At 38.7% G+C, this 16,495-nt stretch overlaps 2 protein-coding genes across 4 annotated transcripts in view; one reads left to right on the top strand and one right to left on the bottom strand.

Moving 5' to 3' along the window:
- Positions 1-9,408, top strand: part of spock2 (SPARC (osteonectin), cwcv and kazal like domains proteoglycan 2) — a 42,755-nt gene extending 33,347 nt beyond the window's left edge. For 2 of the 3 annotated variants that reach the window (XM_038293082.1, XM_038293079.1), the window contains 8 exons: positions 407-521; positions 850-955; positions 4,355-4,463; positions 4,633-4,767; positions 5,192-5,410; positions 5,594-5,656; positions 7,828-7,959; positions 8,436-9,408. In XM_038293082.1, the coding sequence (XP_038149010.1) occupies positions 407-521; positions 850-955; positions 4,355-4,463; positions 4,633-4,767; positions 5,192-5,410; positions 5,594-5,656; positions 7,828-7,959; positions 8,436-8,581 (1,025 nt within the window). In that variant the 3' untranslated portion in view covers positions 8,582-9,408. The remainder of the gene's footprint in view (positions 1-406; positions 522-849; positions 956-4,354; positions 4,464-4,632; positions 4,768-5,191; positions 5,411-5,593; positions 5,657-7,827; positions 7,960-8,435) is intronic. The other variant, XM_038293080.1, reaches the window with a different exon arrangement.
- A 3,206-nt stretch (positions 9,409-12,614) lies between these two features.
- tysnd1 (trypsin like peroxisomal matrix peptidase 1) lies at positions 12,615-15,805 on the bottom strand. The gene is made up of 4 exons (XM_038292920.1): positions 14,232-15,805; positions 13,484-13,614; positions 13,198-13,383; positions 12,615-12,999 (listed from the first exon to the last, which is right to left on the bottom strand). The coding sequence occupies exons 1-4, from the start codon at positions 15,251-15,253 to the stop codon at positions 12,797-12,799; spliced, it is 1,542 nt and encodes a 513-aa protein (XP_038148848.1). The 5' UTR covers positions 15,254-15,805; the 3' UTR covers positions 12,615-12,796.
- Between the last annotated feature and the right edge of the window lie 690 nt (positions 15,806-16,495).

The raw sequence follows: 16,495 nt of genomic DNA, 5'->3' as shown, positions 1-16,495 counted from the left end.
GAGCAAAAGTGATGTACCTATTGAATACTGACTTCAACAAACGTCTTAACAATACACCTCAACGAATAGCAAAGGCTCTTCAAAGGAATGGCTGTAATGGATTTGAATAAAACAGGCTTTATTTCTAATATATTTAAAGCTCAAATAATTCTGTGAGAAGTGTTGTAACCATTCGTGGGGACATCCTGGTTTATTTTCCTTCCGTAAAATATAGGCTGTATCTGTATAAGAGTTTATAGATAGAGAAGAACAAAAGTTCTGGTTTGATGCAATAATTTATACCGTTTATTTATATAATGTAAAAAGATAAGCAGAGGAATCCATTAGATTGAAGAAAACTGGAGATAGGGAAGCATTGGTGTTTACTTCTAATTTCCTTGGGTCTTTTGTTTGCTTTTTTTCCCAGATGTAGACACCACCAAGGACCCTTGTCAAAAGGTTAAGTGCAGCCGACACAAGGTGTGCATCGCTCAGGGCTACCAGAGAGCTGTGTGCGTCAACCGCAAGAAACTGGAGCACAGGTGAGCATGTTTAGAAAGACGGCTGACTAAATCCCCAAACACAGAAGGAGTCAGAAATGCTCCTCCAGCACACTGACATGAGGTCAACACAGATGGTCTACACTGCTGCTTGAGTGGGATGTGGTTTGGCTGCTGGCTACTGTGGAACCAATGAAAGTTTCCTGTTGTGTAATGAGAGGCTAATACATTTAGACATGGAGGGGACTGTTTGCATCACGATCTCATGCTCAGCCTAAAGCCTCTGTGTCTCTACTCTGAGTTTATATGGCAGTGGTTTTCTCAGCTTGAGGAAGTGAGGGTTAAGTGTTTGCGTGTCGCCTGTCCACAGACTAAAACAACCCGCTCTCCGATCTCCTCTTGGGAACTGTCAGCCATGTCCCATCTCCTCGACTGGACCAGTGTGTGGATCAGATGGACACAACTACGCCTCAAAGGTATGTTTTCCAGTAGTTAGAGAGTCTGCAAAACGTATACTGTAGAGTCTCAAAAGACAAAACCGATGACACATAAGAAAGATTACTTATTAGAGAGTTTAAATATCACCACAGAGCTAGGAATGCAAATTTGTGATTCATAAATGAATCTAAAGTTAACTGATCAACTGACTAGCTTTCTCTTGTATCTTCAGGATTTTTTCATAATAAGAGATAAATATTTTTTACAATATGCTAAAAAAAAAAACGCACATTATCATATTTTAACAATTTATTTTGTCAATTGGATTAAATGTTGACTGAATAAACAGAAAAAAATGTTTTCTTACACATTATTTAACCCACTTGGCTCTCGGATGGATGTTAAAATGTGGCTCACAAAAGCTTTCCTTTTTACTATGATTATTGCCCTTCACTTTTCTATCATCACATCTATCAGCTCATCAGAGAAGTTACGCTGTTCCACCATGCAGCATGGTTAAATGGGCACTACATAGGTGATAGCTTGGGGAGTTTATTTAGTGTTAACATTTACTAACAGAATAACATGAAGTGTTGCTATTAAAAGCTGTAATTAATGTCAGACAAGACTCACAATCGATTCATCTTTTTGCTTAGTGTTACCCAATCTGTCGCAGAAGCTTGAGTCATATCATCTGCTCATTTACTTATGTGCAGATAGAAATTCATCCAAACGTTGTATTGTTGGTGGCTTTTTTTTGTCTGTGTGAATTGATGCCACTTTGTTTTTTTTTTTTGTTTTCTTTGGTTCATGTGGTACCCTTTAAGTAAAATGTTGGGTTTTATTTTGTTTTAAATTGTACTTATTTTCTAGAATTTAGAAATCCTAAAATGTTTAAACAAACAAAACATTCACAGAACAAGTTGAATAATGTGTTCTGTGCAACTTAGCGCTTCTTATTTGTAATCTCAGTAGATGGGGCCCCTGATATAAGCAGAAGCAGTTTATGACTGAAAAGCATTGTCAACATGAGGCATAGAAATCTAGATTTTGGGTTATATTAAGGTATATTCTAATACACCTTTAGCAATTTCCCAAGAACAACTTGAAAGACCCAAAAAAACATATTCTTCTTCTCTAGTAAAGGAATGGCACTTTTTCAACATAATTTACCGATTTAAAGACATTACAAAGCCAATCTAAATTATCAACCTCCAGGGTCATAGCATTCACAAAACAGGCTTTAATCTAAGACAGCCAGACTTTGGCTCAGTTTATCTGAAGACGTTTCATCACCAATCCAGGAGGAATATGCAGCTTGGAGCGCTGATGTATTTTATATCAGATCATTTTTTTTTTTTTTTACTGAAATGTGAGTTTAACTAAATGTAATCTGGTAGTTAATCTTAAAAATGTGTATCATCTGAATATATATTTTGATTTACTTTTTAGGTACTACTGAATCAAAGAATCTCCTCCTACACATCTCTGTTTACTAGATATTTTGATGTTATAAGGCATCAGTATTTTACTCGCAGTTTATTTCTGTCCCTTTCAGATGGATAAAACAATATTTTTTTTTTTCAGAATTAAAGCAGAAAACATGTTCATAAAAAGGGTGATTTAAACCTTGGCTGCATTCCTCTTAATAAGGCAGTAAAAAAAATGTGGAAATGTACGCACTGGTTAAACATCACCTTTGTTGTAGTGTTTATTTAATAAATGTTCGGGAACCATATGTTGTGTGAAGAATTGCTTAAACACACAGAGCTATTAAAAGCTTTAAATCTGTTATAGATACAGACAGCATGTTGTGCAGCTTGGGATACAAAACAGAAGTACATTCTGAGCTGATCTGTCTGAGGAGCTTCTCCCCGGAAAAATCAGGACAGAGTCAAGATACACTATATTGCCAAAAGTATTTGCTCACCCATCCAAATTATTGGAATCAGGTGTTCCAATCACTTCCATGGCCACAGGTGTATAAATTCAAGCACCTAGGCATGCAGACTGTTTTTACAAACATTTGTGAAAGAATGGGTCGCTCTCAGGAGCTCAGTGAATTCCAGCGTGGAACTGTGATAGGATGCCACCTGTGCAACAAATCCAGTCGTGAAATTTCCTCGCTCCTAAATATTCCACAGTCAACTGTCAGCTGTATTATAAGAAAATGGAAGTGTTTGGGAACGACAGCAACTCAGCCACGAAGTGGTAGGCCACGTAAACTGACGGAGCGGGGTCAGCGGATGCTGAAGCGCATAGTGCGAAGAGGTCGCCAACTTTCTGCAGAGTCAATCACTACAGACCTCCAAACTTCATATGGCCTTCAGATTAGCTCAAGAACAGTGCGCAGAGAGCTTCATGGAATGGGTTTCCATGGTCGAGCAGCTGCATCCAAGCCATACATCACCAAGTGCAATGCAAAGCGTCGGATGCGGTGGTGTAAAGCACGCCGCCACTGGACTCTAGAGCAGTGGAGATGCGTTCTCTGGAGTGACGAATCGCGCTTCTCCATCTGGCAATCTGATGGACGGGTCTGGGTTTGGCGGTTGCCAGGAGAACGGTACTTGTCTGACTGCATTGTGCCAAGTGTAAAGTTTGGTGGAGGGGGGATTATGGTGTGGGGTTGTTTTTCAGGAGCTGGGCTTGGCCCCTTAGTTCCAGTGAAAGGAACTCTGAATGCTTCAGCATCCCAAGACATTTTGGACAATTCCATGCTCCCAACTTTGTGGGAACAGTTTGGAGCTGGCCCCTTCCTCTTCCAACATGACTGTGCACCAGTGCACAAAGCAAGGTCCATAAAGACATGGATGACAGAGTCTGGTGTGGATGAACTTGACTGGCCTGCACAGAGTCCTGACCTCAACCCGATAGAACACCTTTGGGATGAATTAGAGCGGAGACTGAGAGCCAGGCCTTCTCGTCCAACATCAGTGTGCGACCTCACAAATGCGCTTCTGGAAGAATGGTCAAAAATTCCCATAAACACACTCCTAAACCTTGTGGACAGCCTTCCCAGAAGAGTTGAAGCTGTTCTAGCTGCAAAGGGTGGACCGACGTCATATTGAACCCTATGGATTAGGAACGGGATGTCACTTAAGCTCATATGTGAGTCAAGGCAGGTGAGCAAATACTTTTGGCAATATAGTGTATGTTCCCTCAGAGGGACCAATTGGCGGCTTGTGGTGACAGTGTCCTGTGTGTTTATTGATTAATGCTTTGTCTTGTGGCTCCCTATTCCTGACCTTGTGTGTGCAGAGGTTAGACATCGGCACATTTAGAAGCAAGTCTACGATTTGAATTGGGGCTTACAGTTAGTACCCTCATGAATATTTGATCTGTGCTGCAGCAATAACTCATTTTGGTTCACCTTTGCATCCCCTTGTCTATTTTGCTGGCTTGTACGTGTGTATGTTTAATTATTGTGTGTGTTGCAGTGCAAGCTGGAGCAGCAGGCGTGTCTCACTGGGAAAGCTCTGTCCCTGAAGTGTTCAGGTCTATGTCCTTGCCCAACTACATCACCTGCATCCAGGGAGGGGAAACATGGTGAGATTCAAATCTCTGGCAGAATAATTAGGTTAACTGTAATAAAAAAAAAAGCATGATAAACACATTTGGGGTTATATCAGAATTCTGGTTTTCGTTGCTTTGACACATGCCCTCTACTTTGTGCAAAAAAAAACTTCATGCATATCCCTCAATCTGGCTTTCACAGAGAGCTGCACTGGGCAGGATCTGTCTGATCTCGGCGAGCGTCTGAAGGACTGGTTCCAGCTCCTGCAGACCAATGCCAAGCAGAACAATAACAGCAAGCAAGGAGCCAGATCTCCTGCTTCCAGCCCTACGTCAGGTTAAAGGCTTTTCTCAACCAGTCACAATAAAGTATATCTGATTAACACGGCTTGGATTCTTTAGGTATTCAGTCACTCAAGATCAGATCAGAGAACAGTCAAAACATGTCTGTGAAGGAGCCAGTACCCTGACTGCTTCGCTATATATTCATAATCATTCATCAGAATGTCCCGTTTGTATTTCTCATTTTAAAAAATTAATTATTAATCTGCGATTGTTTCTTCCAATGGATGTCAGGTAGTTTTTTTTTTATTGTCAAAAAGACAATTATTCCTGAAGTGTGATTAGGATTTTTTAATGAATAAATGTTAACCAACGTGTGGAGGGTGTTGTACATTCTCAAGCCATCGGTCTGATTTCATGTGTTATCTGCACAGCTGTCTGCACAATAGTAATTAATGAGAGTGTGTCTGTGTCAGCAGTGCTGGACAGGAGCCTGGTCGCCAGCTGTAAGGACTCCATAGGTTGGATGTTCTCCAAGCTTGACACCAATAATGACCTTTACTTGGATCAGGCTGAGTTGGCCGCCATCAACCTGGATAAATATGAGGTCTGCATTCGGCCATTTTTCAACTCCTGTGACTCGTACAGGGATGGGAAGGTTTCCACGGCTGAATGGTGCCTTTGCTTCTGGAGAGAGAGTGAGTATTTCTTACGCTGATGGGAGGTTTGGGTCCATGGGCAATTTTAGTGTCTTGCTGCTGACATTTTCAGCTGAATGTGTGTTGAAAGGTAAAACATTTGTTGGGTTGGTAGTGTTTTTATCTCAATAGGCCCTGTTACTGGACCTATCTGTAAAAGCAATGTTTTCAATCTTTTTTAAGAGCCGTCCTGTTTAGCCGAACTGGAGAGGATCCAAGTACTGGATGGCGGGAAGAAAAAGTTTGGTATGTATTCCCACTCATCTCAGGCATATTATTGGCGGTTCCATTAAACAAATAACGGGACAGAGGTGGGTATTAATCTGTGATCACCTCATGTGAATTATAAAATGCTAACAGACGACACAGCCCCTTGTCGGTCCTGGATGTCTTTGTAGATGAATATTTAAACATGCAGATTTGGTTAACAGTGTGTGAGAGTGTGTGCGCTGCAGAATTTGATGGGCTGACTGGGCTCTGAGTCAGGACTCTCCAAGGACACAGAGAGGCAAGCAGCCAGGCCGCATGACACTCATGTTCCCCCGAATGATTGGATGAGTTCTCAGTTTTGGTTTCTATTTGTTTTTCAAAATTGTATATTGTGAATATGTATTTTATAGGATGTTTAATTTTTCAACCCTTCCATTCTTATATGAGAACTAATTTCCTTTGCACAGGTGTATACAATTCTTTTCAAAAATAAACCTTTTCAGGCTTGTTTACCTCTATATCTGATTATCACTGCACTGTTGCTTTAGCTCTGGAGAGGAGTGGGCTGTTTAAAAACTGTGTAAGTGATGCTTTTCCAACAGGAGGCTGTCTTTTAGCTCCGGGTTGGGGCTGGCCTTAATCTTACCTTTAATTGGTTCATAATTTGCAAACGTTGCATTCTCTGCTTATAAACAACATAAAACTGATGGTTCAGAACCTAAATTAAAATATTTAATATTCAGTCATTCATCCATCTATCGAAGGTCTGTTCCTCTGTTATTCATTACAGACAAAGCTTTTTTCCCCCCATTTAAGTCCTGATTACAATAGATGCATCCCCCATAGATTCCTGGTAAATATATGCATTTATACATTACAAATTGATTTAAGAAAAGGCAAAATACAGACTAGATATTTTGACATTGGGGAATCTTAAAAATATGTTTCAGCTCCTTTAATTGCCTTCTTGATAGTAAAGGATAGTTGCAGCTTGTATTATCTATGCTTAGCACAAAATGTAGGGACATTGGAAAGCATTGGAATGGTGCCACATTTTATTGAAATGCACACTGTTAATAAGATTGGAGTTATGGAGTGGGTTATGCCTGTGTAAGATTTACCGTCATCAAATGTCTAATTTTGCATTCGACTTCTGCGTTGCATCTTTTATTGGTTTGGATGAGAAATGTTTGAAGAAATTAGATATTGACAACTCAACACTTTACTCATATAACAGGTGCTCTGAGTAGTGCGTGGGAGAACAACAAAACACTGACGGCTCCTCAACAGTTTGGTCAGTGCTGGTGGACCGGCATCTCATTAAACCAGCGTTTGTCATACATTGGCTTTTTGGTTGTATCGGTCATCCTCTCCAAAAACAGTACAGGTCTTGGACATGTCTCATTGTCTGAATGTGATGATTCCACACCTCCTGCTTAACTGTACAATGGAGGATGCCAGGCTACATGGCTTGTAGGTTTAGCACAGCCACATCGGAATATCAATACATGAACAGTAAGTTACAGATAATATAATTAGAGTCAGATTCTGAAAAGAGGGAGAGGAAGATGAGATAAAGATACTGCAGAAGAGCTCATGACTGGGAAACAGGACAGGGATCAAAAGCTGGTGGTAGCAGCAGACACACTGCATGATTCTGCTAGAAAATATGAAACACTGCTTGATTTTCTTTGTTAAAGATTGTCATTGATTGTTGATTGAACCTGGTTTGAGAGTAGAGATCTGGGCTTGTCTCATCTTGATAATTCTCTGCTTTGACATCACATCCAATGAGGACCCATTTTGTTTGTTTGTTTTTTGATAAGCCCCAAAACAGTCTCTTCTGCTCAACTCACAAATGTATTTTCCCTCCAAATGTGGCAACATTTATCAGTGAAAAAGCTTTTCAATGGTGTATGGTTTACAGCCAAGCCATATTTTTATAACAAAGAAAAGATCAATAAAACACTAATTTCTTTTCTCTATGCACTCTGTTTATACAACCCTGCAACATAGATTTTACTGCATAGAAGCTAGAAATGCTACTGCCACATATGCTGCATAAATGGACTTTGTGCAGTCTCTGACAACAATGAATATTTTGGATTTTCGCTTTCCAGTCGTCTGTCATTTGCATGGAAACAATGTGCTTTTCAACAAAAGGTCTGACTCCCACTGATTTAAGCATGTGCATGTGGTTGATCCAGGTCGATTCATCCCCAGCTGCAATGAGGACGGCTTTTACAGGAAGCAGCAGTGTGACAGGGGCGAGTGCTGGTGTGTCGACCAGAACGGAGGAGAAGTGGCGGGGTCTCGGATTCGCGGCAAGCCGGATTGTGGTAAGCCTGCAGATTTCAACAGTTGCCAGAGAATTCATAACATTTTTATGTTGGGATCTGAATGATAGAAACACAGCTCTTGATATCTAAAGCATTTATTTCCCCCTTCCTTCTTACAACCTCAGACGAGTATTTACACAAGTACTCCTTTCAATTTTTTAAAAGGACTGAACTCTGCTAAAACACATCTTAATTCAAAGCCCTGCCCCTCCTTTAAAGTGTCCAGAGTCATTGGCATTCTAAAGAGCTGCTTGTCGCTGTGAAAAAAAGTCTCTCAATATAAATGGGAGGGGGTCTGATTGGACGAAACCCACGCCTAATAAGAATGGTTCCCCTGGCAGTTTAGATGTAGCTATTAAAACCCAGACAAAGTCAGACGCTTGTCGTCTCTGCCGTGAAACAGGAAGGACTCTCTCACACACACACACACACACACAGCGCTGTAATTCATTTTCTCTGCATGCTGTCCCTCACAGATTCCGAAATGACATATTCAGGGGATTTTGGCAGCGCAGTTGGATGGGAAGACGAGGAGGAGAAAGAAGCTGAGGAGACTGCAGAGGAGGCTGAGGAGGAGGAGGGAGAGGTGGGAGAGGTGGATGATGGGGGGTATATCTGGTAAAGGGTCAGTGTTCAGTCCGACCTCTCTGTGGGAGTATTTTAACGTTACCAAATACACACACATATATATACACAGCTGACAATGGACATGAGGAAGGCACTCCACTCAGTTTAACACTGCATTAGAAAAACATGAGGGAAAGTCATTGATTTGGAAGGGGAATCAGATAGATCTGGGAGTGTTTATTGTTGCAGGTTGTTCTTATCTTTGAAAAGGATATAGGAGATGTTCTTCAGACATTCTGGGCCAGGAGTTAAAAAATAATAAGTCCTTTTAATTGTGAATCTTTGTTCTCTTTTGTTGTATGTCCTTTAGAACTATCTATGAGCTGTTTTTAGCTGATGCATAATGGAGATTTTAAGAAGCTGCAGGTGCTTGTGTAAAAAAGAAATCCACATTGGGTGCATTTCAGTAGTCTAGAATGAAGTTTATTTCTTTTTCTGAGTTAAGATCAAAACCAATTTGGGTTTTAGTTTGAAAGCTGCCCGTAAAAGATATCAGACCGCTCTAGAATATTGAAAAGCACCCTTTGGTTTTATCCTTTTCACCTCATATGCTTTGGCTTATATGTGACAGTAGTGCTCTGTCTCATTCATGACATATTAAGAAGTTTTTTCACACATCACTCCTTAGCTTGTATATAATGTGTGCATCAGAAGACAGAATGTCACCTGCTGGTCAATGCCTTGAAAGACTGGCAGCTTTACCGCTTAGCTGACAAGTGTACATCGTAATCTAATGTGCATTGGTTATTGTGTTTAATTAAAAAAATGCGTCAAATAAAATAAATCTTATCTATGTGGCTGGTCTGGCCACCATTCTTCTGAGTCTGTGCAGTTTTTGTTGTGGCCTACCCTCCTGTGGTAATACATAAAGGGATCAGATTAAAGTGCAGAGCGACCAGAAATGGAAATATATCATCTATGTGGAAATTTTGGCAAGTAGTCCATCTTGATATTATGTTTTATTTTGTTTGTTTTTATTGGAGCCATTAGTTATATTGTGAATGCATAATTTACCTAGAATAAATAAATTAATATTTATGCATATATATATATATATAAAATTATGGGTTACAACTCTTGTTATTTTTTTGAGTTGAGGGGACTCTTAAGATACCTCAATATTTTCTGCTCAGAGTTGAGTGTTTTTTACAAAATAAGTAAAGATAGAAAATATTTCGGGTGTTGATCAAGTTCTAAAATAATGAAGGAAAATTGGACTTTTACTTACCACAAATATCAAATAATCATCTTAAACAAATGTTTCTTTCTAACTCAAAATATGGTTTTAAGGTCCGTGCATAAAATAAATAGATTTTATGCAGTGGGTTATTAATAAAACCTGACAAATTTTAAGAGATTTTGCGCTCCTGACCAATTACATTTTACTTTAGGAACAGAATGGTGTATATTTAGGTTTTGTTTTATGAGCATGTTTACTTCAGGATTATTATAATTCATTAATAATATCATTATTAAGCTGTTGTTTTTAGTTTTAGAATGTACATAATCAAAATAGGAGTTAATGTTGAAACAGCATTATAAATGTAGCAGTCAAGTGGTTATATTTCATAAGCTGAAAAAACATGAATAATTTAGAAAAAATACACATAAGAGACAAATATAAGGAAGTACCAAGAATTGGTAAGCAATAACTACCTTTTTCCTTGAGACACTTATTTACAACTGTTAGCAGCTTTTCAGAATCAAAAGATGAAAAAAATAAGCTTTTCAGCTATAGGAGCTGTTCATTTTCAGTCAGGAAATGAGCCATTTGTCTACAACACACCTAAGCGTAGAATCAGAACAACAATTAATGCTTTAAAACAGCCAAAATTATTACAAACCAAGGCTATTGGAGGCTATCAGGATGTTGAGGGATGCCAAAAACTGCTCAGTAATAAAGGAATTGCAGCAAAGAGTAGCACCTTAAGGTCACCCCGTTTCCATAACAACCCTTCATTTTAAGGCGATACACCGTCTATTCTAAACATCTTACCTTAAGCTGCCACAAACACGACTGAACTTCACAGATCTTGTCACATCAGTATAGATAATCATCAAACTAAAATATGCTAAGCAAAATATAATTTGGCTTATGGTACAGTTACTTGCAGAATAATGTTTTTCATACAAGAACAGGGAACACAATCTATTGCATTGACAAGTGTATTGACCAGGGTATGTATCTTTTTGATTTAATTTAAAAACAAACATTTAGCTCATTTTAGCCTTCATAGTGCAATTAATATGATTATGGTCATTTGAACTCATTGCTGCACCTATACAGTAATTCTTGTGACAGTCAGCATTTACTCTTCCTAATCTGCCTCATTATTCTTAATACTTAAGAGTATTTACAGGTTTTCCACACAAAAAAAAACATCACCTGTTTACTGGAGCAAGATATTAAAGGTAAACTGAATGTATGTCAAGTTACATTTCACCCTTAAAGGGAAAAGTCATAGGTTTTTATTTTTTATTTTGTTTGTTTCAAACCATTAAATCTGCTGCTTTTAGATGTGGTTTATTTTGGGTACGGTCCAATTTAGCAAAGTGTGAAAGGAAGATGGTTCCGATGAGATTATTCTTTAGACATAAAACTGAGACTATCTGCGACTATATGTCACTTAGGGCGCCTCTTAGGAAAAATCACCGACACAAATCTCAAAATCTCTTCTATGCGTGACCTGTTTGCTGTAAAGCGGATTGTGTCAACACAATGCGGTTGTCAGCTTACTTTCCTTATGTTTCCCTTATTGTGCTGTGAAATGTGCGCTTATAGTGAAACCCGCTGAAATTGGACACAGACCTCAGCCTGCATATAAGCCGTTCTTAAAGCACAATACCTATAGAAACCTGCATGTCCTCAGGACATTGCTTAAGCCTCTCCTTTGTTGATGATTGACTTAGTGAAATAGAAACCCTTCCGTCTGTTAGGCTCCATGTTTTCTAGAGTTTACACCAAGAATGTCCATCATACAGTTGTAGAAAGTGACAGAAACCAATCCCTGGAAATGTCATCTCACAGTTTTATATTTCTGTGATAATGGAAATCAGCATCAGCAACATCCCATTGGGTGAAACCTCCACCGTACACACTGTGAGTGAATGTTCCTGCCAACAGATGTCTGAATACCTGATATATACACACACCAGCCCTCTCAAGCTACCCAGAGGGACCAATCATTTTCAGCAACCTGTCAGCTTGTTATGCTGAAAAACTCATACATCAAGAGCAGATCTAAATTCCCACAAATGCCTCCAGAAATAGTGCTCTTGATGTTTTAACTGTGAAATAAACGGGGTAGAAAAATCAACCTTCTTTTACCATATTTCCCACATTTACTACCCATTGTTTAAAATCAGCTCTTTAATATTATGTCAGGATTCCTTCTCCTCTTTAAGGTTTTTTTCTTCAAGATTTGCTGAGATGAGATTATACTACTAGGACTGGGATTAAATAAAGTATTGACAATCTGAAAAGTACCAATACTCAATCATTGTATTTGGAAACAATGCTAAATTGGCATGGTATTGCTATTAAATATAAGTGTTGTTCGCATAATTGTTAATTTTAAATCTGCACCTTAAATAATACCTCAAACAACTTAAAAATATTGTCAAATTGTGTCATATTTGGGCTATATAGTTTTCATTTATTTGCACACTTATTAAACAAATAGAATATCTTATTCTGCTCAGAAAGGGTGATCCATGTTTGGACTGAAAAGGGGAGTTTTTTTTTTTATCTTAATACATTTTTTATGCTTTAATTATTTGGCATTTTTTTATCCCTATGGTTTCAAGTATCAAATACTTTTCTGGGTATCGATATATATAGGTGGGGATTTTAGTATTGTTTCTATCCTGACTACTACATTTGAGGAAAAGCCTGTTTTAAGCCTTTTTGTACACAATTTTATGAAATATTCCAATAAATGTGGCGTTCCTGATAAAGATGAATAAAAACTTTTATAAACTAGTGTTATAATAGAAATCATTATGATAGAATACAATCACAAACTTGGTAAATGCGATATAGAACATTTTATTTCGTCGAATGAACTAAAAAGAATAAATGGGTTTTACAATTCCTTAATGTCTTTTTGATAATGATTCTAGAAAGGTAAAGTGGGATTAATGCCCTCATTTGTACTTCAGTGTATGTCCAAATGACTGAAGCAGAATCCACCTCATATCAAAGTGCAGGTCAGAGTTTGCTTTGTGCAGCCTGTAGCCTCCACACCCGTTTGACATCATTTTCCACAGAGTTAAGCACATCGAACACGTTGACATTTCTCATCTGGTGAAACTCCTGCAACAATTTCTGGAAAACAGGCACGGGGATGATAAAGTTGAGGTGTGGATATGTTACGCTCGCAGCCAGGTCTCGTGCATTGCTTGAAACGATTCCTGCAACAGAGCAGATAAGTTGCCCTTTGTTAAAACTGCAACCACAGCAGAGCTGACCGATTGATCTGCTGAGAACAGTGCAGCTGAGCCTTTTGTCTACAAGTGTATTATATGCAGGATTTACTGTGGTGGTCAGATGCCCCCCACTGTTCAAGAAGAGTATAAGGTTGGTTTTGTTCTCTTAAGTACAGGGCTTACCAAGCAGCTCTCCTGAATGTTTCTGCACCACAGCACCTCCACTGGATCCTGCTTGTACAGCACATGTGGTCTGAAACATGACAGGCTGGTTATTCAAGGGGATGACTTTAGAGAGGACACCGGATGTCAGAGATGGACCACAGAATCGGCCCAAACCCCCATATCCCACTATAACCACAGCATCACCTGAAATTGGAAAAATAGAAATAAAACTCAGCTGGGTATTAATCTCACGGCAAATTTACCCATTTAAATTAGACTCTCTCCTTTAATTCTGAAATCATACCTTGGCGGAAACTTTCTGACATTTTCGGGATCACAGCATTTGGAACGGGAACTCTCAGCTCAATAAAGGCTAGATCATATGGTGAAGATGCTTTAGTGGAGAACAATACATCACCAATCACATCACAGACTCTGAGGTAAAAAAACAAAACACAACATAAAAAAAAATAAATATCAAGATATCAATGCTTTAGATTATTATTATTATTAAATTATTCTTTATAATAATAGTAACAACTAATAATAAACAGAAAATTAACTCTGGCATAAAGAGACTTGCATTATTAAAGCAAAAATGATTAAGAGACAAAATGCAGCTCCAAATTTATGCTAAGGCCTTTTTGTGTATTTCATTGTTTTATTTGGAATCTTCAGCTAAACATATTAATGTATAAAATGCTCCTGCCTGGCATCTTATCATTTTCTGACTTTTGACTATATGTTCTATTCATGTTTTATCTATATTATTTTCCTTCCTATCCACTGGTTTGTACCACTTATTCTCATGTTTATCTACCACATAAAAGCAATAAAATACATTCTAGTTTATGCTTTGATTTTAGCATTTTTTTTGTCTTGTTTCTTTTGCATTGTACCAATATAAGAGGCTTTTGTAATGCTGTGTTTATATTTTATTACTATCTATAACTGACAGTTATTCATTCAGATATATTTGGATTCTTCCTCTTTTGCATTTTATGGGTGACATGTTATAACGATGATCTGATTAACAGTAAATTAAAAATAACCTGTTCCCTTGATGAAACTTCAGGGTGACCAAAGACTTCCCGCTGACTACATGTCGGCAAGTTACGACCAGATTTGTGGTGATGACCACTCCCGACCCCCAGACCTGTCCACTGTCCACAAAGCATACAGTAGGGTATCTGCACGCTTCTTTCACCTGAGCTGTGCTGGACATGCTGAGGCCTGCCTCTCCTGGTTGGAGGCAAAGCCCATCTTGGACCCCTGTGCAACGCATAATGTTCCTGAAGATCAAGTCAACGGAGCAGACCAAAGTGAGGCCTATCCATTCATTTGACTTCCAACCAAATGGAGAAACAATCAAACCAATAAGCCGGACACCGTCTGTTGCTTCCACAGCAAACAACCCTCCCCCTTCTGTGCCTGGTAGGCAGCGAGCATCTGTGAGGATGACAGCATTGTCTTCTCCAGCGAGGTTGCTGATGATGCCTCTGCTAAGGGTGCTACTGAAGAGGTCTAAACAGAGAGAGCCAAACGGGGAGCCACATGCAACCACTGGGAAGCCTTTCTGTAGGGCTGAGCAGCTCTGCCAGGGGATAGGTCCTGGATCTGAATCCTTCTTCATCACTAAACGAACCTTAAGGACTGCGAACCAGCTCAGGGACTGGGCATCCCTCATCATGTCAGCATCCTCATCATCACCATGGAAACGCCACTGATCTGACTCTTGGAAAACTCCCAGAAAGGCCTGTTTGAATTCCAAGCAGTTCACCAGCATCATTAGCTCCCCTGAAACCTCCCGCTGCTGACCTGGTTTGTTTTTCACAGAATCAGAAAAGCAAACGCGGATTTTCAGAGAGTCGCTGAAACTGCGTGGGAATAGGACCCCGGTGTCCGAGGAGAGGAGCTCTCTGTCGGTTACAAAACGGGAAAAAGGGAGGCCGGTGCAAATTACAGTACCGGAACGAAAGTGGACGATTACTCCACTGCAACTGACGGGTTTTCTTTCGGATGTCCCAGAGATTTTAACCACACAGCAACACTTTTCCACATCATTTAGCTCCATGCTGCTGCAGCTTAGATACACTCTGCTAGAACACACAACGTGACAAGTATCGCGAAGGCAGTTTACTTAAAAATATTACAACCAGCCCATGAAATAACAGAATACGGCTCCATTACGAGATAAAATACGACAGTTAATTGAAATAATAACTAATATCTGTGGGAAATAAGTACGTGTTTAACAACTTCCATAACAAAGCTCACTTCCTGTTTAGCCCTCAACACTCGACTTGATTGGTCAGCACTTGAGGTTAGCTAGCCAATAGAAAACAAGAAACGGGTGAGCAATTTAAAGGAGCCACATCTTTATGACGTCCCAAAATCATATCATGTATCTTTCCTTTATCATTCAGCACAATAATGTTTTCCAAATCCGAGTAATACCAAAAAGTGTTTTAAGCTCTAAAATGCTCACAGCAAAAATATTCAATTCAACTTTTATGACAGTATTTCCCAACTAGCTGTAGAGTTGCGCCTCCACACGGCGTTTTACGGCTGTGATTTGTTTGCCGCGTTGCATTGAGGTTAACTTGTACACTAGAATGTCCAAGTTTAAATGATTTCCTAATTCAAACCATAAATTGTCATCTAATAATTCATAACGAAATTACAGCATTTATATTTTCTAAGTAAAAATTATTTTGATGTAACACACAATATGACAAAATGTTCAGCTTGAAGAAATTCAGTTTAAAATTATATGAAAATTTTTTTATTATATTAAACACAGTCTTAATCAAAATCATACAGTGCTAAAAAAAAAACTTAATCAATTATATTAATGCCATTGCAAACGATAAGCTAGCTTTATGTTTGTACAATACAGTTTCTTGTTTTTAGTAGGTAATCCTGTTATGTTTGTGTGGCTTTTAAATACTCATAACCTTAATAAAAAAGTAATAAAGTATAATAAAGTAATACGTATTAATGCCATGAATTAAGAAAGGCATGCTGAATTTAATACATTTGCTACCATTAAAATAACTATACAAAGATTTTCCCCTCAAAATAAATTTTCCACAACTATTTACGAATATAATAGCTGGACATTGCTATGATTCTTATTCTCTGGAAATTACATTTAAGCACATTTCGACTTGTGGGGGTTCAGGTTTTACTTCATGATATCTTTACCGATTTTAATTCTAATGTCAAACAAGTAAGTACTGTAACTGAAATGTTGCCTTGAAATCTCTCCACAGGCATTTTTAACTCAAATGTGGATTGCCACAAATAGCCTACA

Source organism: Cyprinodon tularosa, unplaced genomic scaffold, assembly GCF_016077235.1.
Source record: "Cyprinodon tularosa strain WSP-4 unplaced genomic scaffold, ASM1607723v1 ctg32, whole genome shotgun sequence".
In the NCBI taxonomy this organism is placed as follows: Eukaryota; Metazoa; Chordata; class Actinopteri; order Cyprinodontiformes; family Cyprinodontidae; genus Cyprinodon; species Cyprinodon tularosa.
This window is presented reverse-complemented; position numbering and strand designations above follow the sequence as displayed.